A 25,682-nucleotide genomic window follows, 5' to 3' on the forward strand; every position below is an offset into this window, starting at 1 on the left:
GAAATCGTTCCGAATCGTTCCGAGTTGGAGCCGATCGGAGACATCAAAACAAACGTCAAATTAAAAGAGAAGCTAAAACGTAGTTTGAGCAAGACGTCTCCATTTTCTTTTGTTTGCGGAAGTAAAATTCGAACATCACCATGGCTTATCGAGCAATGGGGATCCGAGTACTCGGAGTAACGCAGTTTATTGTGGGAATTCTCATGATTCTACTGGCCATCGCTAGTTATGCGGCACTTCACCACTGGATTTCGTATGTTTCCTGTGGAATATGGGTTGGGATATGGGTAAGTACTGTTCGCTCGTTAAACCTCGCGAAGAGGTCGAAAGAATATCCTTATTTTTGTCGATACATCGTTATAAGATTGCCGACAAACAAAAGTTTGAGATATACTATACTCTCTTAGTCCATTTTAATCGGCCGTGCGAAAGGTTTTTCGAGCAATTTTTAGGCCAAAATTTTAATCATGTTGTTGCAAAGGTACCGCTAGTTTCGCCCCGTTGCACTTTCGACCCGGTAATATTCGACCCGCAATACAATCAAGTTCGACCCGTTACATGCCTTATACATAAACCTCCGCTCTTTCAATCACTAATACTTTCTTTTTTTTTCGTCGAGTTTTTTCGATTGTCCATGTAGTTATATTTTTCCTGAAACTTGAAGTAATTTCAATGAGAAATAGTAAGTAAATACTCGTTCAGTTCTGCCTACACGGTCAGCGTGTTCACAAAGGTTCGTTCACAAAATGGGTAAATATATTTAAATAGCAGACTTCTACATCATTTGAAAACACATCTCAACCTCATGATAAGTGTCATATCCTGTCTATGGATGACGTCATGATTCTACATACGGGACATGACAGAGAGGATTGAGTGTAATGGCGGACCGCCATGTGTTCCTTGTTGTGTTAAGTGAAAGCAGTAGTTAATCCTTATTTTCGACTCTAAGTTACAACATAAATTGGCGACGAGGACGGGATCCGAAGAGGAACCAGGGTAGTGATCTGTAAGGGAAATTACAGCGCTAAGGAATTTAAAATCCAGAGGAAATTCGTCGAGGGAAGTCATGGCGGCGGTGTACGGTAGCCTAAACAAGTTCGATCCCAACGCACAGACATGGGAGGATTATATCGAAGTAATGGGCCATTATTTCAGAGCCAACGACATCAAGGATGAAGATAAAAAGAGGGCTATATTGCTGACAACAGCAGGAGAAAAAACCTACGCCTTGATAAAAAGTCTTTGTCATCCAACATCTCCTGCCGAGAAGTCATTCAAGGAAATAGTCAAACTGGTCCAGGACCATCGCACGCCGAAACCGTCAGAGATTGTACAGAGGTACAAGTTTCACACTCGGATGAGGAAAGAAGGGGAAACAGTACACGAATATGTGGCAGAATTGCGAAGCCTGAGTAAGTACTGTAATTTCGGTGATACCCTTAATACCATGTTGAGAGACAAACTAGTAGTGGGGGTGAATGATGACCAGATCCAAAAGAAACTCCTGGGGGAGACAACTCTATCCTTCGAAAAGGCCATGAGCATAGCTATAGCTATGGAGACCACGAGCAGAGATTTACAGGAGTTACATAAGGTTAGCCTTAATACCCCAGGTGCTACCCCAAGTGTTAATGTCAATAAAATGTATGGTAGGGGTGCCAAAGGTCAGGATTCTCCTCAAGGCAAGAAAGAAAAACCTAGTAGTAGAGATGAGAAATCAAGTAAAGAATGTTTCCGGTGTGGGGGCTCACATCCCCCCTTTAAATGCCCATTTAAGAATGAACAGTGTTTTTCCTGTAAAAGGAGGGGGCACACAAAGGCCATGTGTCGGGAGAGACACAGATCCAGGAACTGTAACCTAGTAGAAGAAGATGACCTAGAGTTTGAGGACCCAGGAATTGAGAAAAACATGAATCACATTAGTGATACCAAGGGGAAACCCATCATAGTTGTGGTAGAAGTGAAGGGAAATGCAACCCCTTTTGCACCCTTGGAGTTTGAGCTAGACACTGGGTGCCCGGTCACCTTGATAGATGAAGAAACAATCAAGGGCATGTTTGGAGGGAAGGTACCTAAATTACAGCCATCGCCATTAAGGCTCAAGTCGTACACAGGTCAGAGAGTAAAGGTATTGGGAACAGTTGCCCTAGAGCTAAAGTACAATGGTCAAGTAAGAAAAGCAGAAGTTCATGTTACCAAGGGGGGAGGCCCACTGCTTTTAGGAAGAGACATTATACAGGGTCTTTCAGTCATGACTGTGAACCAGATAAAAGAACAGCCCTTGCCAGAATCCCTAGGAGGGGTATTAAAAAAACATGGTGACCTCTTCAAGGAGGAACTGGGTACCATAAAAGGGGTTACTGCTAAGATAAATGTGGACCCCACTGCCATGCCCAAGTTTTTCAAACCCAGGTCCTTGCCCTATGCAATGAAGGGGAAGGTAGAGGCCGAAATTGACAGGCTTGTGTCAACAGACATCCTCAAACCAGTCCAGTTTTCTGACTGGGCTGCCCCAGTGGTTCCTGTGTTAAAGCCAGATGGGTCCATAAGGTTGTGCGGGGACTATAAGGTTACAGTAAACCAAGCCTCAAAGCTTGATCAGTTCCCACTTCCCACGTTTGATGATATCGCAGCCAAATTGGCTGGAGGGCAGAAATTTTCCAAGTTAGATCTAAGCCATGCTTATCAACAGTTACTGTTAAATGAAGAGTCATCACAGTACGTAACAATCAATACCCATCGAGGATTGTTCACCTATACCCGACTTCCTTTTGGGGTGTCCAGTGCCCCAGCCATATTCCAGAGGACCATTGAGGGTATCCTACGAGGAATTCCCCGGGTGGCAGTCTACATTGATGATATCTTGGTCACAGGAGCCAATGATGCAGAACATTTGCAAATCCTAGAACAAGTGTTATTCAAGCTGGAGGAAGCAGGCTTAAGGCTAAAGGAAAGTAAGTGTGTTTACCTGGCTGAGAGTGTCACATACCTTGGTCATGTGATAGACGCACAGGGAATCCACCCTGTGAAAGACAAGGTGCAAGCACTGACAGAAGCAAGGGCACCTAATGATGTCTCTGAGCTGAAAGCCTACTTGGGACTGCTGAACTACTACAATCGGTTCCTACCGAGGTTAGCAACCACCCTAGCACCGTTGCATAAGTTATTGCGAAGCGAGGAACTTTGGAAATGGGGAAGGGAACAACAGGAGAGTTTTGAGAAGTCTAAGGAGCTGATCATGTCTGCAGATGTGTTAGTCCATTATGACCCAGATCAAGAGCTTGTATTACAGTGCGATGCTTCCCCTTACGGCGTCGGAGCGGTGCTGTCACACCGCATGGCTGACGGTGCTGATAAACCTATTGCATTTGCATCCAGAACCCTTAACGCAGCTGAGAAGAACTACTCACAATTAGATCGAGAAGGACTGGGCGTCATATTCGGCCTGAAGAAATTCCACAAGTATTTGTATGGACGCCATTTTAGGATCTTGACAGACCACAAGCCCCTCGAGACATTGTTCAATGAAAAAAAGCAGGTGCCAACCACCGCCTCACCAAGAGTCCAAAGATGGGCTGTGACCCTAAGAGGTTATGATTACACCATCCAGTACTGAGCGGGAAAAGAGAACGGAAATGCGGATGCTTTCAGCAGATTACCCTTACCAGTAAGTCGGCAAGTGCAGGAAGAGGACAGAGTACTTCTCATTCAAGAGCTGGAGGGGTTCCCCTTAACAGCGGAGCAGATACGTACCTGGACCCAACGTGACCCGGTGCTAGCACATGTAAAGGAATACCTTTTACGAGGATGGCCTGACGATAGCACCTTGGATGATCCATTGATGAGGCCATACCAGACAAAGAAGTTGGAGTTGAGCGTGCACGAGGGATGTGTGCTTTGGGGTGCGCGAGTCGTGATTCCACCAGTAGGGAGAGAGCAGGTGTTGAAGGAGCTGCATCAAGCACATCCAGGTATTAACCGTATGAAAGGATTAGCACATAGCTATGTGTGGTGGCCGTCTATGGATAAGGACTTAGAGAACTTAGTCCAACAATGTGAAACCTGTCAAGTACACCGTAAGGCACTGGCGGCAGCTCCCTTGCACCCCTGGGAGTGGCCGGACCAACCATGGAAACGACTACACATGGATTACGCAGGTCCATTTATGGGCCAAATGTTCTTGGTTGTTGTTGATGCCCATTCCAAATGGATTAATGCAGAGATTATGAGCTCCACCACCTCGGCTGCCACCATATCTAAGCTTCGGGCGATGTTTGCAACTCACGGGCTACCGGAGGTGGTTGTCTCTGATAACGGGTCTAACTTCACTAGTCAAGAGATGGAGGAATTCTTGACTCAGAACGGTATAGTGCATGTCACGTCCGCACCTTACCATCCCGCAACTAATGGCTTAGCCGAAAGAGCAGTACAGACCATAAAGGAAGGACTAAAGAAAGTGCGAGGAGATAGCATTGAGACTCGACTTCAGAAGTTGTTATTCAACTACAGGATAACACCTCAGACAACAACTGGGAAGTCTCCAGTGGAAGCATTGATGGGACGCAAGTTGCGATGTAGACTAGACTTGCTACATCCAAACCTACAAGGAAAGGTTCAACAAAAACAGAGCAAGATGAAGGAAGTACATGACCGTCAAGCCCACCCACGCGTGTTCACAGTTGGCAACCCAGTGTATGTCCGGAATTTTGGAAGCGGGTTACGCTGGATCCCCGGGGTAATTCAGGAAACTACAGGCCCGTTGTCCTACACAGTTACCCTAGTGGATGGCCAGGGAGTACGCAGACACATAGACCATGTGCGTAGTCGGCATCCCGAGAAAGCCACCGGATCGCCTCCACAGGGGGACTCGGTGGTTATAACCCAAGAGGTTGTCAAGGATGGAGAACAGAAGGTGATAGAAGAAGAAGGACAGGATAACCATGTCATGCTGCAGTCACCAAGGGATGTTGTCACTCTAGCTACAGAGCCCCTTCCAAGCAACGTCGAAGAGCGGCCTACCACAAGTTGTGATGCGGTTGCCTGTACAGGGGCGGTAGCTGTGCCACATGAACGATACCCCAGAAGAGAGAGAAGGCAGCCAGCATACCTACGGGATTATGAACAATAGGACTGGGAAGATAAAAGACAGTGACATTGTAGTTTGTTGTTTTTGTTTGGGTTTGGGCATGGCATCGAGCCTGAGGGGGAGGGAGTGTCATATCCTGTCTATGGATGACGTCATGATTCTACATACGGGACATGACAGAGAGGATTGAGTGTAATGGCGGACCGCCATGTGTTCCTTGTTGTGTTAAATGAAAGCAGTAGTTAATCCTTATTTTCGACTCTAAGTTACAACAGTAAGCAAGAAAGAAACATTTTGATGCTAGTCGAAATTGTACCGGGTCGAACTTGATTATGTTGCGGGTCGAACTTACCGGGTCGAAAGTGCAACGGGGCGAAACTGGCGCAATTCGTTGCAAAACTTTAGATTTTGTATCCTGAAAGTATTTATTTATCGCCATAACAACGCTTATTGTTCGATTGACATGAGCTTACAGTATATTAAGTCCATGAAACCTATAGATATTATCGTTAGAAATATATAAGAGGTCATATAAGCTTTAAGCTTACATTTAGCTAGAAATTTTGATATACGACATGCAGATCATACACCGAATCGAACTCCAATTTGGTATTTTATATGGTATTTTGCTTTAATGTTTAGGTTGGACTGACTGGTTTATTTGCTTTCCTTGGGGCAAAATCGAATAACAGTCCTAACAACTGCCTGGTAAGAATGTATTGCTCATGTATATGATTATATAGCTCAACCACGACGACGATGATTATCATTATTATTATATATATATCAACAAAATTACTTGATCCGGATTGGACAACAGGACAATTTTTTTTTTTTTAAATTTTTATTTTATTTTATTTTACTTTACTTTACTTTACTTTACTTTACTTTACTTTACTTTACTTTACTTTACTTTACTTTACTTTACTTTACTTTACTTTACTTTACTTTACTTTACTTTACTTTACTTTACTTTACTTTACTTTACTTTACTTTACTTTACTTTACTTTACTTTACTTTACTTTACTTTACTTTACTTTATTTTATTTTGTTTAATTTAATTTAATTCAATTTAACAAATTTAATTTGATTTAATTTTACTTCATTTAATTTTATTTTATTTTGTTTAATTTAATTTAATTTTAATTTTTTACAATTTTAATTCAAAAATCCCAAACTGTACTCTGTAGAGTCCCAATTATGTTGCAGAATGTTGTTGAATGTAAATATTATAAACAAGAAATTACGCAACCTTCTTGCCGATTCAGAATTGATAGATCTATATGTTTTGAAAGTTCTCAAATTTGAACATGCCTTTTTTACTCTTACCTATAAATTCCAAATGTAGTCGAGATCATGCAACTTCCTACACGAATTGCACTCTGGGAGCTGTATCTATCAGCACTGAGAAGCAAGAGAATCATGAGGCATGGCTGAGTGTTTTGGGAGCTGATTGGTTATTGATTCTCAATATACCTTTAGATATTTATTTTAATCAATTTAATGAATAAATTGTATAAACTTAAACCTACATTTTTATTAAAAGATTGATTAAGTAGTTATCGATTCTCAAAATGGCGTAATAGATGATTCATACTGTTTTTTATATTATTTCTTTCAGATTGGAATAATGATTGGTTTTGCCGTGACAGCCTGTGTGGAGGCTGGTGTGATGGTGATCCTATATTCTGTTGTCCTGAATGAGTTTGCACAACGCCTTCGTTGCCCTCAGTATATAGACAGGAACCCTCATAGGTATGCGACCTATGGTTATAATAATGATGACTGTTACTACCGTTACTATGGCTATAGCTATGGCTATTACGGAATGAGCTACTCCACTGCTCAAACTGGTGCAGCAATCTGTTCTCTTATGCTAATTCTTGCTGTGGTGGAGTTCTTTGTGGCTCTTGCATCTTCCATTTATGGCTGCAATGCCTGCTGCTGTACTGGCCCTACGATTCAGGTGATGACCATAATATCAAGTGCATATATACATGTACTGACTGATATGATATGAGGGCTGCCATTAGACTATATGTATTAGTGTTGCGAATGTGTGATTATGCTAAGAATATTTGCATAGGAAAGTAGCTAGTCATTAGGCTTTTTGCACAAAAGTTATTTTATTATTCAACTTTTAAATAATTCATCCCATAGGAATTTTGAGTATTTAAAGAAATAATGAGTCTCAATCATGACGAATTACGGCATTTCTTTCTTTATATTAATACATTTTGTTCCGTTTCTTGTATCATTGTATCATGCTATCTGTTTCCTTTTCATCTTTCCTGTACATTGTATAGCTTGCATAGCCTGGCGTTCCTTGTAGGGTCGGAGAAAAATTGGCTTTAATCTTCCCTGGCCCCAAGATAAACACTTGGCTATGCACATGCTATTTTGGTCATTTTTTTACTCCTAGCCTTGCACTAACTATAAACTCTGCTATTTTTCTGTTCATTTTTCTCTTTTACTCCATTGACAGACCAATGTCCAAAACATCAGCAAAGTTTTTAATAAACATTATTTTTATAGGACTGTATGAAGGTTAATACTGTTATCATATGATAGGTTTAATACTGTTATAGTATGATAAGTTAATACGGTTATTATATGAAAGGTTAATACTGTTATCACATGATCATATGATGACTTATACTACAATCTTATGATGAATATTTTTGCAGGCTCGACAGCAAGTTGCCTACATTCAGCAGCCAGGTGGTAATGTCCTTGTTGTGAACCCTCATGGTGGTATGATCTCTGCTGGAACTACTGTTCAGACAGTCAGTACCTATCCAGGACAGGTTCTGCCAGTCATGCAGAATACACAACCCCAGGTCAGCTTTTAGAAATAAAAATGTGATTTACTATATTCTGCAAACTGAGACATTTCAATGGCTTGTTTAGAATTTGTTTTTTACTGCCACTAGTCATGAAGAACAGAACTATATTCTGTGATAACTGAGACATTTCAATGGCTTGTTTAGAATTTGTTTTTTACTGCCACTAGTCATGAAGAACAGAACTATATTCTGTGAACTGAGACATTTCAATGGCTTGTTTAGAATTTGTTTTTTACTGCCACTAGTCATGAAGAACAGAACTATATTCTGTGATAACTAAGACATTTCAACGGTTGTTTTGAATTTGTTTTTTACTGCCACTAGTCATGAAGAACAGAACTATATTCTGTGAACTGAGACATTTCAACGGTTGTTTTGAATTTTTTTACTGCCACATAGTCATGAAGGACAGAACTATATTCTGTGAACTAAGTCATTTCAACGGTTGTTTTGAATTTTTTTTACTGCCACTAGTCATGAAGAACAGAACTATATTTATTATATAATTACCAATGAAATATCTATTTTTCTCTATTTCGAAAAATTGATATCTTCACACGTGAAATTAACATGTTATTTTCACGTGTGAAGATAACACCATTGTGATGGCTATTCAAAAATACACGGAAAGAATTGCCTGAAAAAGCCAAAACATACTTCATTGATAATTATATGATAAACAGAATATTACATGGCCGCTTGGAGATACGAATTTTATCTTCTCGTGTTGAAAATCTCTCACTCGTTCGCTACGCTCACTCGTGAGAGATCTTTTCAACACTCGAAGATAAAATTCGTATCTCCGCGCGCCCATGTAATATCCTCTATATATTCTGCCAACTATGACATTTCAACAGCTTGTTGTGAATTTTTTTTTACTGCCACCGCAGTCATGAAGAACAGAACTATATTCTGCAAACTTAGACATTTCAACGGCTTGTTGTGAATTTTTTTTTTACTGCCACTAGTCATGAAGAACAGAACTATATTCTGCAAACTGAGACATTTCAACGGCTTGTTGTGAATTTTTTACTGCCACTAGTCATGAAGAACATAAAAGGTACTGACTGATTATATTTGACTGACGGCAGTGAAAAACCAAATTTAGCATGTAGCTAGCTAGTGTAGCTAGTATCTACTGAGTTCGCAGAATGCTGAAAATCTTAATAATTTAGCTTATTAAGCTTTTTGATTTTAAAATTCTCAATAATGATAAATATACAAAGGAAAATCTCTACAGAGTGGATATTCATCTAATAAAATATTAATTGGAATTTAAAAGTTTTTTTTGTGGAGGGAGGAAAAACTGGTATTAACCTACAGATAAAACCCTGGAGAGAATAATACACTATGAAAAGCTTTTCTTTTCACTTACTCAAAACAAGTTCACTTGTATACTAATATTTAAAAAAACATATTTTACGACCATCGCTTCCTGTTTATTGTATAAGTCTCTTGCGAGAGGTTCGCTTCACTTGCACTGCCAACTACATTCATTATTTAGAACACACAACACTCAACACAACGCAGAAAAAACCCTAGTTGCAAGGGAGACAATATTTATCAAACTCAACTCACACACACACCCTCTCAGCTCAAAGCTACTCCTACCTTCCTAAAGCTATCATGGATCAATTTGATATTAAGGTTCAAATTGCAATTTAGATGTATCCCTTTTTTTCTGGCAGACATTTGTCACATCTCCTCAGGGGATACCCCAACATGGACAGCCAATGCAGGCCTTCCAGGCTTACCCTGCAAGTAGTCAAGGTGGTGCAGGAGCTTATGGTGTGCAACAACCCCAACAAGCTTTCCAGGTATTCAATTTAAATGTCACGAGTAGCTGATTGGATCTTGGTAATGATAAAAGGGTAAATTTTACACCCAAAGTGTACCTTTGAAAATAACTTTATCAATAATGAGCTTAAAGTTTTTATTAGGTTCTCTACTAGCTAGCTTCCATCTTTATTGCCAGTTAATTATTTTTTACTCTCTCGGAGCAAAGTATGAATACTCAATAGACCCCTGGCATGTGACTTTGGATGACCCCCCTTGTATCTAAAATCAAAGCAGCTCAATTTGGAGGACAAAACAAAAGAATTTCAATCTCATGAGAATTGGAAACCTATTGTCATGTCGTCCAAATTGACCTGCATTCCGGCCGACTTCATGGGATCTATACTCTCTATAATCACATACAGTCAGGCCTGAAGGAGTGTGAGTCATACTACATGTAGATTTGTGACACTAAATCCCAGATCCGAAATCCTAAAAGGCGAAGTACTTGTGATTGTTATAACGATGGTCATCTGTCTGTTTATTGTCAATGTTTGGTAATTCTTTGTATGTTTTACAGGGTCCTGTGAACAAGCAGGGAGATCAGCCTCCTCCTTATAACTCCAATGAATAGTTCGTTAGCAAAGGCCTTTAGTTTCTATGTATATATGCTGGGTAAACTTCCTGGGGGAGGGGTGTGCCGCCAGAACCTTAAAACCCTGACCCTATCCCAGACCTAAAATTTTGATTTTGCATACCCTACCCAAGACTAAAACTAAGAATTATACACCCTATCCCAGACGGAAAAGATGGAAAAGGCGGTTTTTCAACAGATTGCAATCAATATTTACTAACTTTTTTATTGTTTTTGTGCCGGAAGAAAGCGTCAGACAAAATTAAAAATGACCAAATCGTTAACCCTATCCCAGATTAAATGATACCCTATCCCAGACAAAATGTCCAAAAATGATACCCTACCCCAGACCCAAAAGCCGAAAAATCATACCCTATAGGGCGGCACATACCCGTATAGCAAATATAGGGGAGTACCCCCCCCCCCCCCCCCCGGGGTAAACTTATGTTACTATATTTACATGGAGTACCACTTATACAGTAGGTATAGTGAATGCCAAAGTTAAGCTTAATAATCTAATTATAGTCAAATCCAACTAGCGGTCTATCATCAATACTGCATTCTGATTGGATGAGCTACTGTACTACTTATCTATAAGTTATAGCCTACTAGTAGCGAACAGTGCCTGTTTTTAAAGCCAAAACATTGATGTTACTTTCGTTCAAAACTTGTTTGCATCTATGTATCGACCGACTAGCTGGATTTGACTAAGACAATTAGTCATCTCGCCTTCATGACCTATGAGTCAATAGCCTGTTCAGCCACCTTTGGCCTCCTATAGCTAGGCTATTGACTCATAGTCCATTCGGGCTTGAGGACTAATTGCTAAATAGTATAATGCCGCCGCTGTGCACAGCAAAATACCAACTAAGTATTTTAGTTAGAGAACGTTTCCTGCATTTTTATAACTGGACTATAATTTCGTTCCATTTTAATATTCCTCCCGAAATGGCATCACATCCAGGACTGGCCATGTGGTGCTATATCCTTCACTTCCCTTAATTGTCCCTTTCACAGTTCCCAGCGCCATCTTGAAAGTTAGCCATGACATTACATCGAAGCGAGACGTGAGCTTGTGAGCTTGCAATGTTAAAGGCCATTTTTTTGTCTATATCGTTTCAAGTTCACCATTCGTCTTGCTTTGATGCAAAGACACGATTCTTCCAGTCACTCCCATAGTCCAGATCAACCTCAACATCAATGGTTATAAAAGACTGGTCTTAAATATTTTTTATTTTTTTAATATTTGTCATAAAATCTAACAATATATTACAGTCAAAACACCTCAAGCGTGAACACGTAGAGGTCATTAATGACTTTATTTTTGGATTCTTGATTTCATTATTCGATTCGAACATGCATTATTGAAAACGAATCTTCAAAGCCTGGCATTTACAAAAGCCAAGCATATATGCAACTGAAATGCAAAAACAACTAGGAACATGTAATATTAATGACTTACCTTCTGTTTGCGCTATAAACAAGAACCTACAAGCCAAGTTAATCGAATTTTCAATTTTTTTTATTTATTTTTTTAATTTTTTTTTGGATATTGAAGATTCGTTTTCATTAATGAATCTTCGAATCGAATAATGAAATCAAGAATCCAAAAACAAAGTCATTAATGACCTCTACGTGTTCACGCTATAGGTGGTTTAACTGTAATATTGGTACAGCGCAACGCGCAAAAGTATGGTCACATTTAATGTATTCGCATTTTATGCACCCGCTTTTGTACGTTGGTTTCACCAATTAAGAAAAAAAACACAATTTGGTAGTGGGTAACTAGAATTAAACAGAGTAATTTTCATCTGGGCCCTTCTAGGTTGAATAAGAATTTAAATATTGATTTTTGCGGAGGGAGGAAAACCGGAGAACCTGGAGAAAAACCCTCGAAGCACAGGAGAGAACCAACAAACTCTACTCACTACGACCTACGACGATTCCGAGGATCAAACCCAGGTTGCATTGGTGAGAGGCGAGCGCTCTCACTGCTACGCTACCCGTGCTCCTCAGACTTTTAAAAGCTTGTTTCACAGCAAAAAGCCTGTGCATAGAAGTATACGAATACATTGAACGTGGTCATACTTTACGCATTGCACTTTAATTTGATTTCTTAATATGTATTCGTGTTTAATGGCCCGTTAGGGCGGCGCCATCTTCAAAAATGATTCACATGGTTAGCATTAAATGCAATGTATCACGATATTCTTGTTTTTATAGTTTTTGTTGGATTGTTAATGTGAAACCAAGAATTTATATTTTACTTTTCTTTATCAGACTATTAGTCATAGTTGATTTGCGGTGTGTTTGATCTGTGGATCGTGGCTAATTCAAGGTTGTATTTGCTCTAGGATCATTGTTAGTTCAGGGTCAGAGCCACTTGATGAAGGGTATAAGTTGAATCGGGTTTATGTTTCATCAGGAGTCATTGATTGATCCAGGGTCAGGGTTGATCCAGGGTCATGGTTGATCTAGGGTCATGGTTGATCTAGGGTCATGGTTGATTCAGGGTCATGGTTGATACAGGTTCATGGTTGATTCAGGATCATTGTTAATCCAGGGTCATGGATAATCCAGGGTCATGATTGATCCAGGATCATGGTTGATCCAGGGTCATGGTTGATCAAGGGTCATGGTTGATCCAGGGTCATGGATGATCCACGGTCATGCTTGATCCACGGTCATGATTGATCCAGGGTCATGGATGATCCAGGGTCATGAATGATCCAGCGTCATGGTTGATCCAGGGTCATGAATGATCATGGGTCATTGTTGATCCAGGGTCATGGATGATCCAGGGTCATGGATGATCCAGGGTCATGGATGATCCAGGTTCATGGTTGATCCAGGGTCATGGTTGATCCAGGGTCATGGTTGATCCAGGGTCATGGTTGATCCACGGTCATGCTTGATCCACGGTCATTGCATATTACAGAATCACTGATAAGGCCTACCTTTAATTTTGTAAGAATCCATCAAGATCCATCACAGATCATTAATTAGAAACACTTTATCAAGCAGGCACCAGCATTTTTAAGTTCAGATTCCCATATTTACAGGGGAAAAACTATTTCTAGCATAGGTTTTTCCACCTTAAGAATTTTACCCCTTAGTCAGGGTTCAATTTTAAACTGCTGATGAATTGGGAGTTACTAAAGTCGGAAGCACTTACCACTGTGCCACCGAGCCGTTTAAGTTATTTACATTATTACAGTTAAATACAGTGAGTATAACTGGCCAACATAAATAATTGGGCATACCTATCAAAATAAGTATTGGAGAACTCGAATGAGTAGTCGAGTCAGCCGAGACTGGCTTTACGTAACAAGCATGATCATTTCATTCGATTTTGACATTTACCGGTGCTTTTGTTGTTACATTTCGTGGTCGAATTACCAATTTAATCGCACTGAAAATAGGCGTTGAAATTAATATCGCAAAAGGGCTAATACTCCCACCAAAGGGTGTCTCATCGTATCTTTACACTTGCATTTTGGAAAACTTTGGAAAAAGATTATTTGTGAAAGTCGGAGAATTGTTGTCTGTACTATATTGTCCCTTATTGTTTTTTGAGACAAAACCCAGGGTTGAACCCTATTTTAGCGTCAAAATATTCACAAGTACCGACTGTAAAATTTAAAATGTATACGTACAACTTCATGAATACCATCACTTTGAAATTAAATTCAAAGTACCTTCACTGAAACACGTAAATATTCTACACAAAATTGAAGCTAGCCCTGAGCAACATGCAGATACTGAACTCGTAACTGAAGTCTCCTCTCTTTGCCTGTCTCACGCAAAGCTTTCCTTTTCATGCATCTTTGATTTTGACCCATTCTCGTACCCAGGCTTTGGGTACGAGAATGATTTTTGTCCATGCTTTCCAAGCTTTGCTCAAGACGACGAAGTGTTATTATAAGTTATATCTACAGTCTTTTGAGGAACCGAAAAATATGGCTCATTTCTTTTTTTCTATCTTTGGACTTTGTATTGGAATTGAAAGGTCGTTCCATTGAACCATTTGTCTCATCAGTGCCTTCTCTCAAGAACTCGTAGACGTCGAGCTTCTGGGTGCTTTCACGATGGTTGCGAACTGTGTCTTTTTCTGAGGCCAGAGCGGGTTCTGTGCTGCAGGAACGTATCTGGGATACGGATGATTGTCCACATGTAAGGTATGCAAGTTGGGCTGATGTGCTTCGTTGGGGTACTGCTGTATAGGACGATACTGGTCTGACCCGGGTTGATGAGGTAATTCTTCTAAAGCAATGTATTGACTGCTTTCTTGGCTTAATTTCTGGAAGTCTCGTTCTTTTTGCCTCGTTCTGATCTGGCACATCAAGAAACGATGCTCGAAAACACTGATTCGCTCCATGGCAGGCTGGATAGTTGTCTTCTTCGATACTTACTCTTGTAAGCTCGTTTTGAGCTCGGCACAGTTTTCTGATACGCTGTCTCTCCCTTTCCAAGTCACTGTCCCTCTCTGCCGCGGCCACAGAGTTATATCCATTTTGACTAGGAGATTTGTTCGCATCCCATTCAGGACGACTGATGCGAGGAGTAAGATATTCTGGTGGTCCGTCTCTGATCTCATACTGCAGCAAACTAGGAAACTGGACGCTTGATTTTGGCTTGATGACAGGCAGAACAGGGTTATTTCGTTGAAGCTGTAAGTTGTTCAACAGTGGATCGCTGGTACGCGGTCTTCGTAATGGACGGCGAAATTCATTTGTGGTCAAATCCGTTGAGCCATGTCCCGTTCTACCATTCGATTCGCACTCTCTTCTTATTTGGTGTTCTTTGACACTCGCAATTATAGGTAACTTCATTTGTTTAAATTCAGATGGCTTCTCAGTCTTTTGCACACTGCTTGCTCGAGAGCTTGTGATTTCCCCAGATGGCGACTCATCGGATTTGGCTTTGACTCGGTATGATATCTGGATATTGTCCTCTCCTGAGCTTGGACTCTTTTTTCTGATAAGATCTGAGTTGTTCTTGCCCTGGAAATCTGAAAGGTCAACTTCCTTTTGCTCGTCATCCTGTTCACTATCTTCGTTTGGCTCCCATTCCAGCTCAAACGATTTCCCGGCTTTCCCTAAAAGAACAAGATAATCCAAGCTTATTACTTTTTCACAGTCTTTCTTGATAACTTTGTGTTACCCGTCCTTTGATCAAACATCCGTGGAATCGATGCATGTCCTGACCCCAGTCAATTCAACAAACACTTTGCATGACGCCAATCAAAGCCTATCATGTTGCGAAGATGATTTCGCAAGTGACATTGCGCAATGCCACTAATAGTTTTTTGTCGAACAAAAATCAACAAAATAGTCTAATAGTAAGGCACTCAAATAATATGACAACATATGATTACTGACAACATTGAACACTGCCAGCCAGTTTTGTGTACAGCTCCTGAACTTGGCCGTTACGTTTTGGGTACATTTTTGAACGTTATATGGTCACACTAAGAATAATAAACCTTAAGTATCGAAAATATCAATTTTTCGAAATAATTTCTGGAGAATCCGGAGCAAATTTTTACCTTTTTTATCTTCATAGATCTTCTCATCTTCCTCCAGCAATTTGTAACCATCTGCCTTGACTTGACGCTTTCTTCGTAAGCTTTTATGGGATTGTACCTTGGAGGTCGCCTGAACTTCGATTCCTTTTTCAGTGTTTTGAGCGTGCACTTTAGAACTCTTTTTGAGAAAAGAGGCTTTTTTTTCGCCTAACTTCTCTTTTGTCTTCCTTTTTCTCTGCTGTCGTGGACTGAATTGGCGGTAGCCTGGTTGGCCTTCGCTTCCTTTGTTGAAGGCTGCACATTGTATCGAATGAAGTTACCTCAGCGCTAAAACTGTTAGATAACGAATGAGGGCTACGAAGAATGCCATCGTTTTTTCCACAAGGTAGCTCTTTGGACCGCCGAACCTCGATCACCTGATAACGTTCTGTAAAAACAGAGGACATATGGATTCTGTTCGGCATTGGTAACGGCGATGAATTGCGTCTTTTCTGTAGCGAGGCGACGAAATTTTTAGTTGCAAGGAAGGCCATCTTACTTCAACAACTCTACCTATGTTGTAGCTCCAAATACTTGGTCTAAATACCTTAGATACAATTGCCATTCGACTTAAATAGGCTTTAGATTAATTAAAAACCGTTGCAGAGGCGCTAATCGAGAACCTACTTTAAGATCATGGGGAGACCAATAATTGGCCAATTAATTATCTACATTAATTAAGCAGTGACCATTTTTTTAATGGGAGACGCCCAACAACCTCAAAAGAAGGCGTCTTATTCACTGATTAATCTTTGTCGTTGTCTTCCTATCATCGAACTCGTGAAATTTGTATTGTTTAGATGAAGAAAGCAACGCCACGAAGTAATAAGAAATCAATTTTCTAGTTTTTTCTTCACAACGTCAATGAAATCTTGACTTAGAGCTTAGTTTTGGAAAACTATGTCATTCTGCGTGCATTTTTTAAAGTTCGTTAAGATTTTTGTTTTTCCAGATCTGCTTTTAATAGATAACCAACGTCATCTATTAAAAGTAGAGTAACTTCTGGTCTTCTATCGAACAGGATTTTATCAACATCACTGTTATTAGTTTTTCTCAGGGTATTTGCTTTTATTTTTTACTCTAGTTTTAGTTTTCACTAAAGTGATACAAAATGTCGGGAGCTACTTCGATGGAATCCCCCCTCCCCACTCCGGAGCTCGTGATATGATATCTTCATAGGTCCTCGAGCATTATAAACTAATCACCACTGTTCATAACAGCTAGTATTGACCAACATCTACAACTTAACACCAAGGCTTTTCTAGTAAAAGAAAAAGAATTTGTTCAACTTTTGGAAATAGTTGGAACGAAGTTAATTGCTTGATAGGCTTTGTTCTTCATAAGTATTGGTTTCAGTTGGGCAATTACACAGATTTCTAAAATTTTCTGCCTGTTAACATTTCCTTACAGTATTATCAAATATTGTAATTGCGTATATACTTTGCGTGCAGATGCCGTTTGTTTTCTTAGCTTTATTAATTTTTTTGTACCTAGTTAATTAGAAATTGCCAATCAAGCCCCTTGTGGAAACCGCGTCGAGCATTGGTTTTTCTCCGTCACGTGGCAGCGGCCCCTTGCATCAGTTATGTAAGTTTTAAAGCTATTCATGGTTTCCACTCTCCTTAGTTACCATTGCCCACAATATGAGCTTAACAAATTACGTAGAACATATCTCAGTGTTTAAAAATCTGATCTCCAAAAACACTGACTAGATATTTTTCTATTGTTTCTTGCCCTGTGAAAAAAAAGAAAATTGTCTCGTAATCCTCGTAGTATACTCTTTACTGTGCGGATACTCCAACCGGGGACACTAGAGAAAAACGTTTGCGCATGCGTGCATTTCAGCGCGTTTTCTAAAAATTTTAAAGAGTTTGAGTGAGAAAGTATGTTTGTTTTCTCAAAGTATACAAAAGAGTTCGAGAGTATACTTTTGTCAGACCAAGATACTGTTTCAACAAACACAATATGAAAGAATTAGCCTTAAGTTTCAAGCATGGACACTAAGTTTTGGCATTTTGTGAAGTCCAATTTATCAGGCATGTTTAAAAGTCAAATTTACTTATGTTTTGACCAATTTGCATACGGATTCAGAGCATGCGCAGACGTTTTTCACTGGTGTTCCTAACCCGGACCACTTCGATAAACTAGTATCATTAACCAATCATAATGAGACATAATCAATATTTTTAACCAGCCAATCAGATATAGCGCATCGATAGCGTGAGAACATGATAATCTGATTGGCTAACACTGTTATCAGTTCAATCTCTGTCTAGTTTACTGTTATCTGATTGGTCAGTTTTATTCAAGTGGTCCCTGTTAGTGTGTCCGCACAGTAAAACAGATAGAGTGCAAACCATATATCCGTGAAATAGTACTCACTGATTAGTGCAAAATAGCACCAATGAAACAATTGAAAAAAATAGAAGCGTGTTTAGTACTATTTAGCTTTTGTGCTATCTTAAGGAAACAGCTTTTTCAAAAAAGGCTGAATACTGAATACTGCATACTTAATAATTAGTTCCAAGACCAAAGTGCATTGTGGGTCATAGTGACATTGTCTATTGTATATTTTTAGTGTATTCCATCTGAAACGATATATACTAACTACATGTAGAGAGTTAATTGCTGTATATTTACTTTTTTATTTCAAATTAACGAGACCGACAATGCCCTCTTGTCTTGGAATGCACTATTCAGTATGCAGTATTCAGTATTCAACCTCTTTTGAAATAGCTGTATATGGTTTGCACTCTACTGTATACAGTGATTTGTTTGCTGTTCTCTAAGTGGTAACCATGTATTAAACAGGCCTTGTGCGTATATATAATCCTTATAAAATCATGAATAATGAGGAAAACACAATAGGAATCATTGTCCGTGGAGGAGGTTGTATATCTGATACAAAATCGTCCTGATTTGCATAAACTTTAACTCCAATTTTCTTAGCCAAATTCAATTTTATCTTTAAAATTATAACAGTAATGATGAAAAAGTAAATTATACACCGTGAAAAGATGAAAAAACTTACTGACGTTTCGGACGCTAGTTTTTAGCTAGTTATATCTTCTTTAAAATTATAGTAGAACATGAATGTATACACCTAGACGTTTTATAAGTAATACACAATATTCGTGTCCGTGTTGTATCAGATAGAATCACTCGCCTTCGGCTCGTGGTTGTATATCTGATACAACACGGCCAGTCCCATTGTATATATTACTTAACTAATACAGTCAGGCCCAGACGGTCAGATTCAAGTCAAAATGGTTAGTAACTTGAGATTTCAAAGTATATCAATAATGAATGTTTGTATTAAAGGGATTTCGTATAATACTCCTGAATTTGGCATTCTAAATTTTGACTTTTTTCTCAGGGACGTACGTACCTGGAATGCAACTTGAAAAATAAAGTATTTCCTTGACAAAGATTGGGTTGTTTCCTTGTAAAATGAACAGAATTTCCGCGACCATAGCTTCCCACATACTTTAATTACTTGGTTTTAGATTTTTTATATGAATACCTTTGAAAGAATCTCAATAGTACCAAACTTATTTATCATTCAAAGAACGTTTTGGTTTCGAGAAAGGTTCTGCAATATAGCTGTGCATTGCATCGTTACACGTACGAATCTTGCTAACTTCTCATGTATCAAGTAGTCTCCCTCGTAGGAGAATGGAACGAGACTAAAACGGCTGCGAGGGAGACTAGGGAGCAAGGAGAAGGAGGTAAATCAGGGAAGGATGTATTGGAGGGAGGGGAGGGGAGGGGAGGGGGGAGTTGGGTTGAGTTTGGGGGATCATATTTATAGCATAATTATATGTTTGTATTATACTAGTGCTTGTCATATGAAGTACACTTCATATTCTCTTGTGGTTCAGTGTATATTAGTTGTTTTGGGAATGTCTTTTTCATCTTTTTTCTTTTTGTTTGTATTTATTTTATAAGAGGAATCCTCTGTCAAACAACTACATAACGTCGGTAGCCTCAAAAGTTGTTCTTTTGTTTCACTAACAGTTTTGGTGAAGTTAATTAGTTTATCACCTTGACGGCCATAAAGTGGTACTTTTATAAATTTCAATTTAATGGACTACAATGTACATTAACTAAGATCATTAGGAAAGTACAGAAGATTTGATAACTTTGGCACTTTTAATTGACAAAGAAAAACAGCGCCAAAAAGTAAACAAAAATAGCGATAATGCAAGTGAATGATTAGAGATCCACTGTAATGGTAATCGTCTTCCAGCATCAGAAAGCTCTGAAATGAAAAAAAAACACATACGTACATCTATTTCAAATTTGTTGTCGGTCGTCAGACTCTGAAATCTGCTGAGACAACTCGCCAGCGCAAGCGCAAATTGTTGCGAACTACTAATTGTCTTTTTAAAAAGGGGAAATATTTGAATTGCTGTTCCTCATTGCTCAAACCATCACCAAGAGTATTCGTGACAATACGAAATTCAGAATTAAATTGTTATTTAGAGTACTATACTCACGGGTTAGGCTGAAGGTTGCTGTTGTTGTCGTTGCTGTTGTTGTTGTTGTTGTTGTTGTTAGTATCTTGTAAAGATACACCTGGAGTCGCGTTCCGATCAAAATTTTGATATCGGTTCTGTCTTCGTCGCCACACGAAAATAATGGCGATGATAACGAGGGCGATACCCACTGCAATCCCAACGCCGACCAGAATGTATGGATCCACTCGAATTCTACTACCTATGTAGTATATGGAAAAGAGAGTCATAAAGAGAGTCCAAAAAAATGAAGAAGAAGCAACCTCGACTCACTTAAGAATGCACACAAAAATGATTTTCCTTGACCCATGAAAACTGATAGTAAGCATAACACAAAGTAGGAGACAATGAATTGTTCTTTTTATTTCGTTTTTAAGGCAATTAGAGAGATTTTATTTGGCCCGTGAAACAAAAGTCATTTGTATAACTAGTGACTAACAGTCAAAGCAAAACATGAACGCATTGCTGAGAGTCAGTTGACATTTTTTTCTTTTTTGCCCCCTTTGTTTGTTAGAGTTGTTCTTTTGTCTCTGACGTCAATGAAGAGGACTTAAATTTTGTGGAGTGATCAAAAGCGCGGAACTGAAGAAACAATTAACATTCCAAGGTTGAGGGGAAAACTGGGTCGAGTTGGCATCGCAGTGCATTCTGGGGCTGCTTTAGGGGACGAAATAGACGCCAACTTGGAAATATCTTCCCTAAAACAGGCCCACAATGCACTGCAATGCCAACTCCATCCAGTCTTTTCCTCAGCCTTGGATTGGCTAATTTTATCCACATGATTAGCCCGTCAACAACACAGGCACACTGCATATCAGTTAGTTGGAATCCTTTTATTATTGTAGGAAATGGTGGATAGACATATATAAGGGCATGATAATATGTCGAGAATGCATGATGATTGGATGAAAACATGTACTTGCCTCTGGAGCGTGGTATCTTTCTTTTCAGCATGTCTGTTTGAGGCGGTCCTTGAGTACCTAGGAAAAAAACAGGGTTGACTAAAGGAACAGACAGACGACAGACAGACAGACGACAGACCGGCAGACCAACAGATGGATAGAAAGATAGCCTACATACAGACAGACAGACAGACAGACAGACACATAGGTACAGACAAATATAGGCGGGCGGACAGACAGGCAAATGAAGGAACGGAAACAGACAGCAACATATAAAGACTTACATTCAGATGACAGCTTATCACAAAGGACAGAGTGACGTCATGCAAATCCAAATCAAACTTTTTACCCACACGCAAACAATTTATTTAATTCGCAAGCATCTCGTGTGTTCATATTTTCATAATTTCTATAAGCTCTAAATTTCTAACTGGAAAGCTGTCAAATCTTCAAAGTTAAAAAAAGACGTCTTTCTGGAGACACGTTTCCTAATACAGATTAGACCCTTACCAAACTGTCATAGTTTTGGGTACACGCTCAGTTCATGAGGCTGGCATTTCAATGACAAAACTATTTAAATAGGATTACTTCCACTACACAGAGTGAGTCTTCATCCACTGAAATTCCAATAGGAATTTGTAGAAGTTGATTTTTGCAAAGGGAGGGAGGAAAACCGAAAAAAGCAGGGAAAAAACCTTCGAAGCACAGGAGAGAACCAACAAGCAACTCACTAACATACGAAACCGAGCTGGGCGGTACGCACCCGTGCTTCCCGAAAAAAGATACATAGAAAATAGTAAACTGTAATTCGAAGAAGTTTTTCATACTTCTACAAGATATATTGAACGTAATATCATAGCTAACCCCAAACAACTGAGAAGAGGCCGTTTACATGATGGCGCGGTACGACTAAAATGCTTCGCGAATTTTCTTTCTTATTCAAATTTGTATTTCCTCATGAGAATAGTAAGACAACTGTTGCTAATTAACTGAAAAAAAGAAAGTGTGCAAGGGAGTCTGCTAGGGGTAGTAAATGACGCTACAATGCAAGTGACTTATATAGTGATAGTGAAAAAGCTGTAAATTTCTAGGCAAGGGTATTGAGTCCGTCGATCGATCTTCACGATGTTAATATGCTTCATTATTTACCTCCAGGTTTGCAAGGTGACGTTACTGATGTTGTCATCAGCGTGTTGTAAGAAGCTGTAGGATTGATGGTGTTCAAATTTGCCTGAAACAAGACAATCATCAAGACATTCATGTCATGGCAATGACATGGTCACCATGTTGGGTGTTATAACAAAAGACAGGACCACCATGTTGAATGATATAACAAAAGACATGGACACCATGTTGAATGATATAACAAAAGACATGGACACCATGTTGGATGATATGACAAAAGACATGGACAACATGTTGGATGATATAACAAAAGACATGACCATCATGTTGGATGATATAACAAAAGACATGGTCACCATGTTGGATGATATAACAAAAGACATGGTCACCATGTTGGATGATATAACAAAAGACATAATCGCCATGTTGGATGATATAACAAAATACATGGTCACCATGTTGGATGATATGACAAAAGACATGACCACCATGTTGGATGATATGACAAAAGACATGACCACCATGTTGGATGATATAACAAAAGACATAGCCACCATGTTGGATGATATAACAAAATACATGGTCACCATGTTGGATGACATAACAAAAGACATGACCACCATGTTGGATGATATAACAAAAGACATGGACACCATGTTGGATGATATAACAAAAGACATGGTCACCATGTTGGATGATATAACAAAAGACATGACCACCATGTTGAATGATATGACAAAAGACATGGACAACATGTTGAATGATATGACAAAAGACATGGACAACATGTTGGATGATATAACAAAAGACATGGTCACCATGTTGGATGATATAACAAAAGACATGGTCACCATGTTGGATGATATAACAAAAGACATAATCGCCATGTTGGATGATATAACAAAATACATGGTCACCATGTTGGATGATATGACAAAAGACATGACCACCATGTTGGATGATATGACAAAAGACATGCCCACCATGTTGGATGATATGACAAAAGACATAGCCACCATGTTGGATGATATAACAAAATACATGGTCACCATGTTGGATGGTATAACAAAATACATGGTCACCATGTTGGATGACATAACAAAAGACATGACCACCATGTTAAATGATATAACAAAAGACATGGACACCATGTTGGATGATATAACAAAAGACATGACCACCATGTTGGATGATATAACAAAAGACATGGTCACCATGTTGGATGATATAACAAAAGACATGACCACCATGTTGGATGATATAACAAAAGACATGGTCACCATGTTGGATGATATAACAAAAGACATGACCACCATGTTGGATGATATAACAAAAGACATGGTCACCATGTTGGTTGATATAACAAAAGACATGACCACCATGTTGGATGATATAACAAAAGACATGCTCACCATGTTGGATGATATAACAAAAGACATGACCACCATGTTGGATGATATAACAAAAGGCATGACCACCATGTTGGATGATATAACAAAAGACATGACCACCATGTTGGATGATATAACAAAAGACATGACCACCATGTTGGATGATATAACAAAAGACATGACCACCATGCTGGATGATATAACAAAAGACATGACCACCATGTTGTCCACAATATGACAAGAAAACCAACAAAACTGCACTATGTTTTACTTCAATATTCACGGCGTATCTCATTTGGACACAATATAATAATAATAAAAAAAACGAAAATAATACAGAAAACGTTTTACTCACAGGCTGAATAGGTTCCGAGCCTAAAACCAATCAAATAAAAAATAAAGGAAAGGCAATAGAGTAGAAATATAGAACTTTATACTCCGTGTCTTAATCAAAGGCTTATCACAAAGGATGGCAAAAATTCGACCGGTTGTCTCTCAAAGAAAATTGTCAAGCCTTTTTCTTTTACTTTCAACCTCTGCACTATTTCAGAACTGAAAGTTGTCAAAATCTAGAAATCTAGAAATATAAATTGTGACCGTTTTGAATTGAATAGGCAACTTGTACATACATGACTCCATTGAAGCAAAGGCCATTGAGGTGACGAGACACAGTAGAATAGCAATCATTTTGTACAGCAGCATCATTGAAAAAAGAGCTGGAAGAGACGAAATAAATTCAGAAAACTAAGAGGGGTGGGGTAGGTAATTTTATACGGGTTATAATAAAAAATAAAACAAGATCTCGTGATTGCAATAAACTACGACGTACACAAAACCTTGTCAAATATGTGTTGCAGTTTCAAAGATTCTGAATATTCTTCGATCAACAATCAAAATTAAATTTATTGCTATGATGAAGGCGATTTCGACACTTGCAATTCGCAGGTGTAAAATCTAATGCTGCAATTCTGTCATATTTTTAAATAACTCTTTTGAATTTATTTTGTAGTAATGTAATCATGAATCCTTGACTTCGTTGAATATTTTGTTATGAGTCTTATACAGAACTGCAGTGTTGTGACTAACAGAATTCCTAAATCAGAATTATCCGTGTTATATAAGTTAACTTTTCATGAAAATGCTTTCAAAGTGAAAATCCTTTTACCTCAAGCAGTATGTAACTCAATGAAAGTACTCAAATAAAATTGAAAATAAATTGATTTGCTTTTGTAAAATTTATTGCAGGACATCCTCACAAATTCATAACTGAATACTGAGTGAGCAACCTCAATAGCAGAGAAAATTCTGTAGCCAACCGTTTCAGGATTTGATTTGACTTTGAATAATTTTCGTTTATAAACAAAAACATAAAAAATAACTTTAGAGAATGATTCTTTAGACGAAAGATAAAGACTAAAAACCGTGAACATGAACAGTTTCAGCGTTTGCTACCGAAAACATGTCATACTTTCATCAATTGATGTAAAACTTACATTTTCAAAGATGCTTCAAAACAAACTGAGAAGGACCCAAATGTTTGAAGAGCTAAGAGTTTCGCTTCGTTCGGGTCCTATGACAGAGTTAAAAGCAGGTTAGTGGCTAAAAGTTCAAATGAACAGCTGTCCGAGCAACTTGGCTTTGATTTGCATCTTTAATAACTTTTTGCGTAACAATCTACTACGTCAAGATAGTTCACCATTGTATTTTTTTCAATTTACAAAGATAAATTCACTATTCTTCACTCCTCCATCGTTTCAAAGATAATTGAAAATTCAACACATTTTTGGTTTCTCTGTTGGATGTTTTTTTTCTTTTTGTTTAAACTTTCATTTGAA

At 38.7% G+C, this 25,682-nt stretch overlaps 2 protein-coding genes across 3 annotated transcripts; one reads left to right on the top strand and one right to left on the bottom strand.

Moving 5' to 3' along the window:
* The first annotated feature begins 41 nt into the window (after positions 1-41).
* LOC116307906 (uncharacterized) lies at positions 42-12,552 on the top strand. Of its 2 annotated transcripts, XM_089028597.1 has the most exons (6): positions 42-287; positions 5,732-5,797; positions 6,712-7,056; positions 7,778-7,930; positions 9,625-9,753; positions 10,293-12,552. In XM_089028597.1, exons 1-6 carry the CDS (start codon positions 141-143, stop codon positions 10,344-10,346), a joined length of 894 nt encoding a protein of 297 aa, XP_088884723.1. In that variant the 5' UTR covers positions 42-140; the 3' UTR covers positions 10,347-12,552. The 2 variants fall into 2 exon arrangements, 1 of the variants encoding a protein (XP_088884723.1); XR_016119507.1 differs by lacking the exons at positions 42-287; positions 6,712-7,056; positions 7,778-7,930; positions 9,625-9,753; positions 10,293-12,552 and adding an exon at positions 3,843-5,363.
* A 7,324-nt stretch (positions 12,553-19,876) lies between these two features.
* On the bottom strand, positions 19,877-25,435 carry LOC116307914 (uncharacterized). Its single transcript, XM_089029285.1, has 7 exons — positions 25,341-25,435; positions 24,477-24,563; positions 24,203-24,222; positions 22,481-22,562; positions 21,353-21,409; positions 20,412-20,631; positions 19,877-20,173 (listed from the first exon to the last, which is right to left on the bottom strand). Exons 2-7 carry the CDS (start codon positions 24,550-24,552, stop codon positions 20,164-20,166), a joined length of 465 nt encoding a protein of 154 aa, XP_088885411.1. The 5' UTR covers positions 24,553-24,563; positions 25,341-25,435; the 3' UTR covers positions 19,877-20,163.
* Between the last annotated feature and the right edge of the window lie 247 nt (positions 25,436-25,682).

The sequence above is a fragment of the Actinia tenebrosa genome, unplaced genomic scaffold (assembly GCF_029948245.1).
Source record: "Actinia tenebrosa isolate PJP-AT-01 unplaced genomic scaffold, QUT_ActTen_1.0 PGA_scaffold13__45_contigs__length_12533684, whole genome shotgun sequence".
NCBI lineage: Eukaryota > Metazoa > Cnidaria > Anthozoa > Actiniaria > Actiniidae > Actinia > Actinia tenebrosa.

Excerpts from the sequence above, each read along its gene's own strand:
- LOC116307906 (XM_089028597.1), top strand. The coding sequence starts at position 141 with ATGGCTTATCGAGCAATGGGGATCCGAGTACTCGGAGTAACGCAGTTT. Across the intron at positions 7,057-7,777 it reads GTACTGGCCCTACGATTCAG|GCTCGACAGCAAGTTGCCTA; the intron begins GTGATGACCATA and ends ATATTTTTGCAG. Across the intron at positions 7,931-9,624 it reads TGCAGAATACACAACCCCAG|ACATTTGTCACATCTCCTCA; the intron begins GTCAGCTTTTAG and ends TTTTTCTGGCAG.
- LOC116307914 (XM_089029285.1), bottom strand. The coding sequence starts at position 24,552 with ATGATGCTGCTGTACAAAATGATTGCTATTCTACTGTGTCTCGTCACC. Across the intron at positions 24,223-24,476 it reads CTTTGCTTCAATGGAGTCAT|GCTCGGAACCTATTCAGCCT; the intron begins GTATGTACAAGT and ends GATTGGTTTTAG. Across the intron at positions 20,632-21,352 it reads AAAGATACCACGCTCCAGAG|GTAGTAGAATTCGAGTGGAT; the intron begins GCAAGTACATGT and ends TATACTACATAG.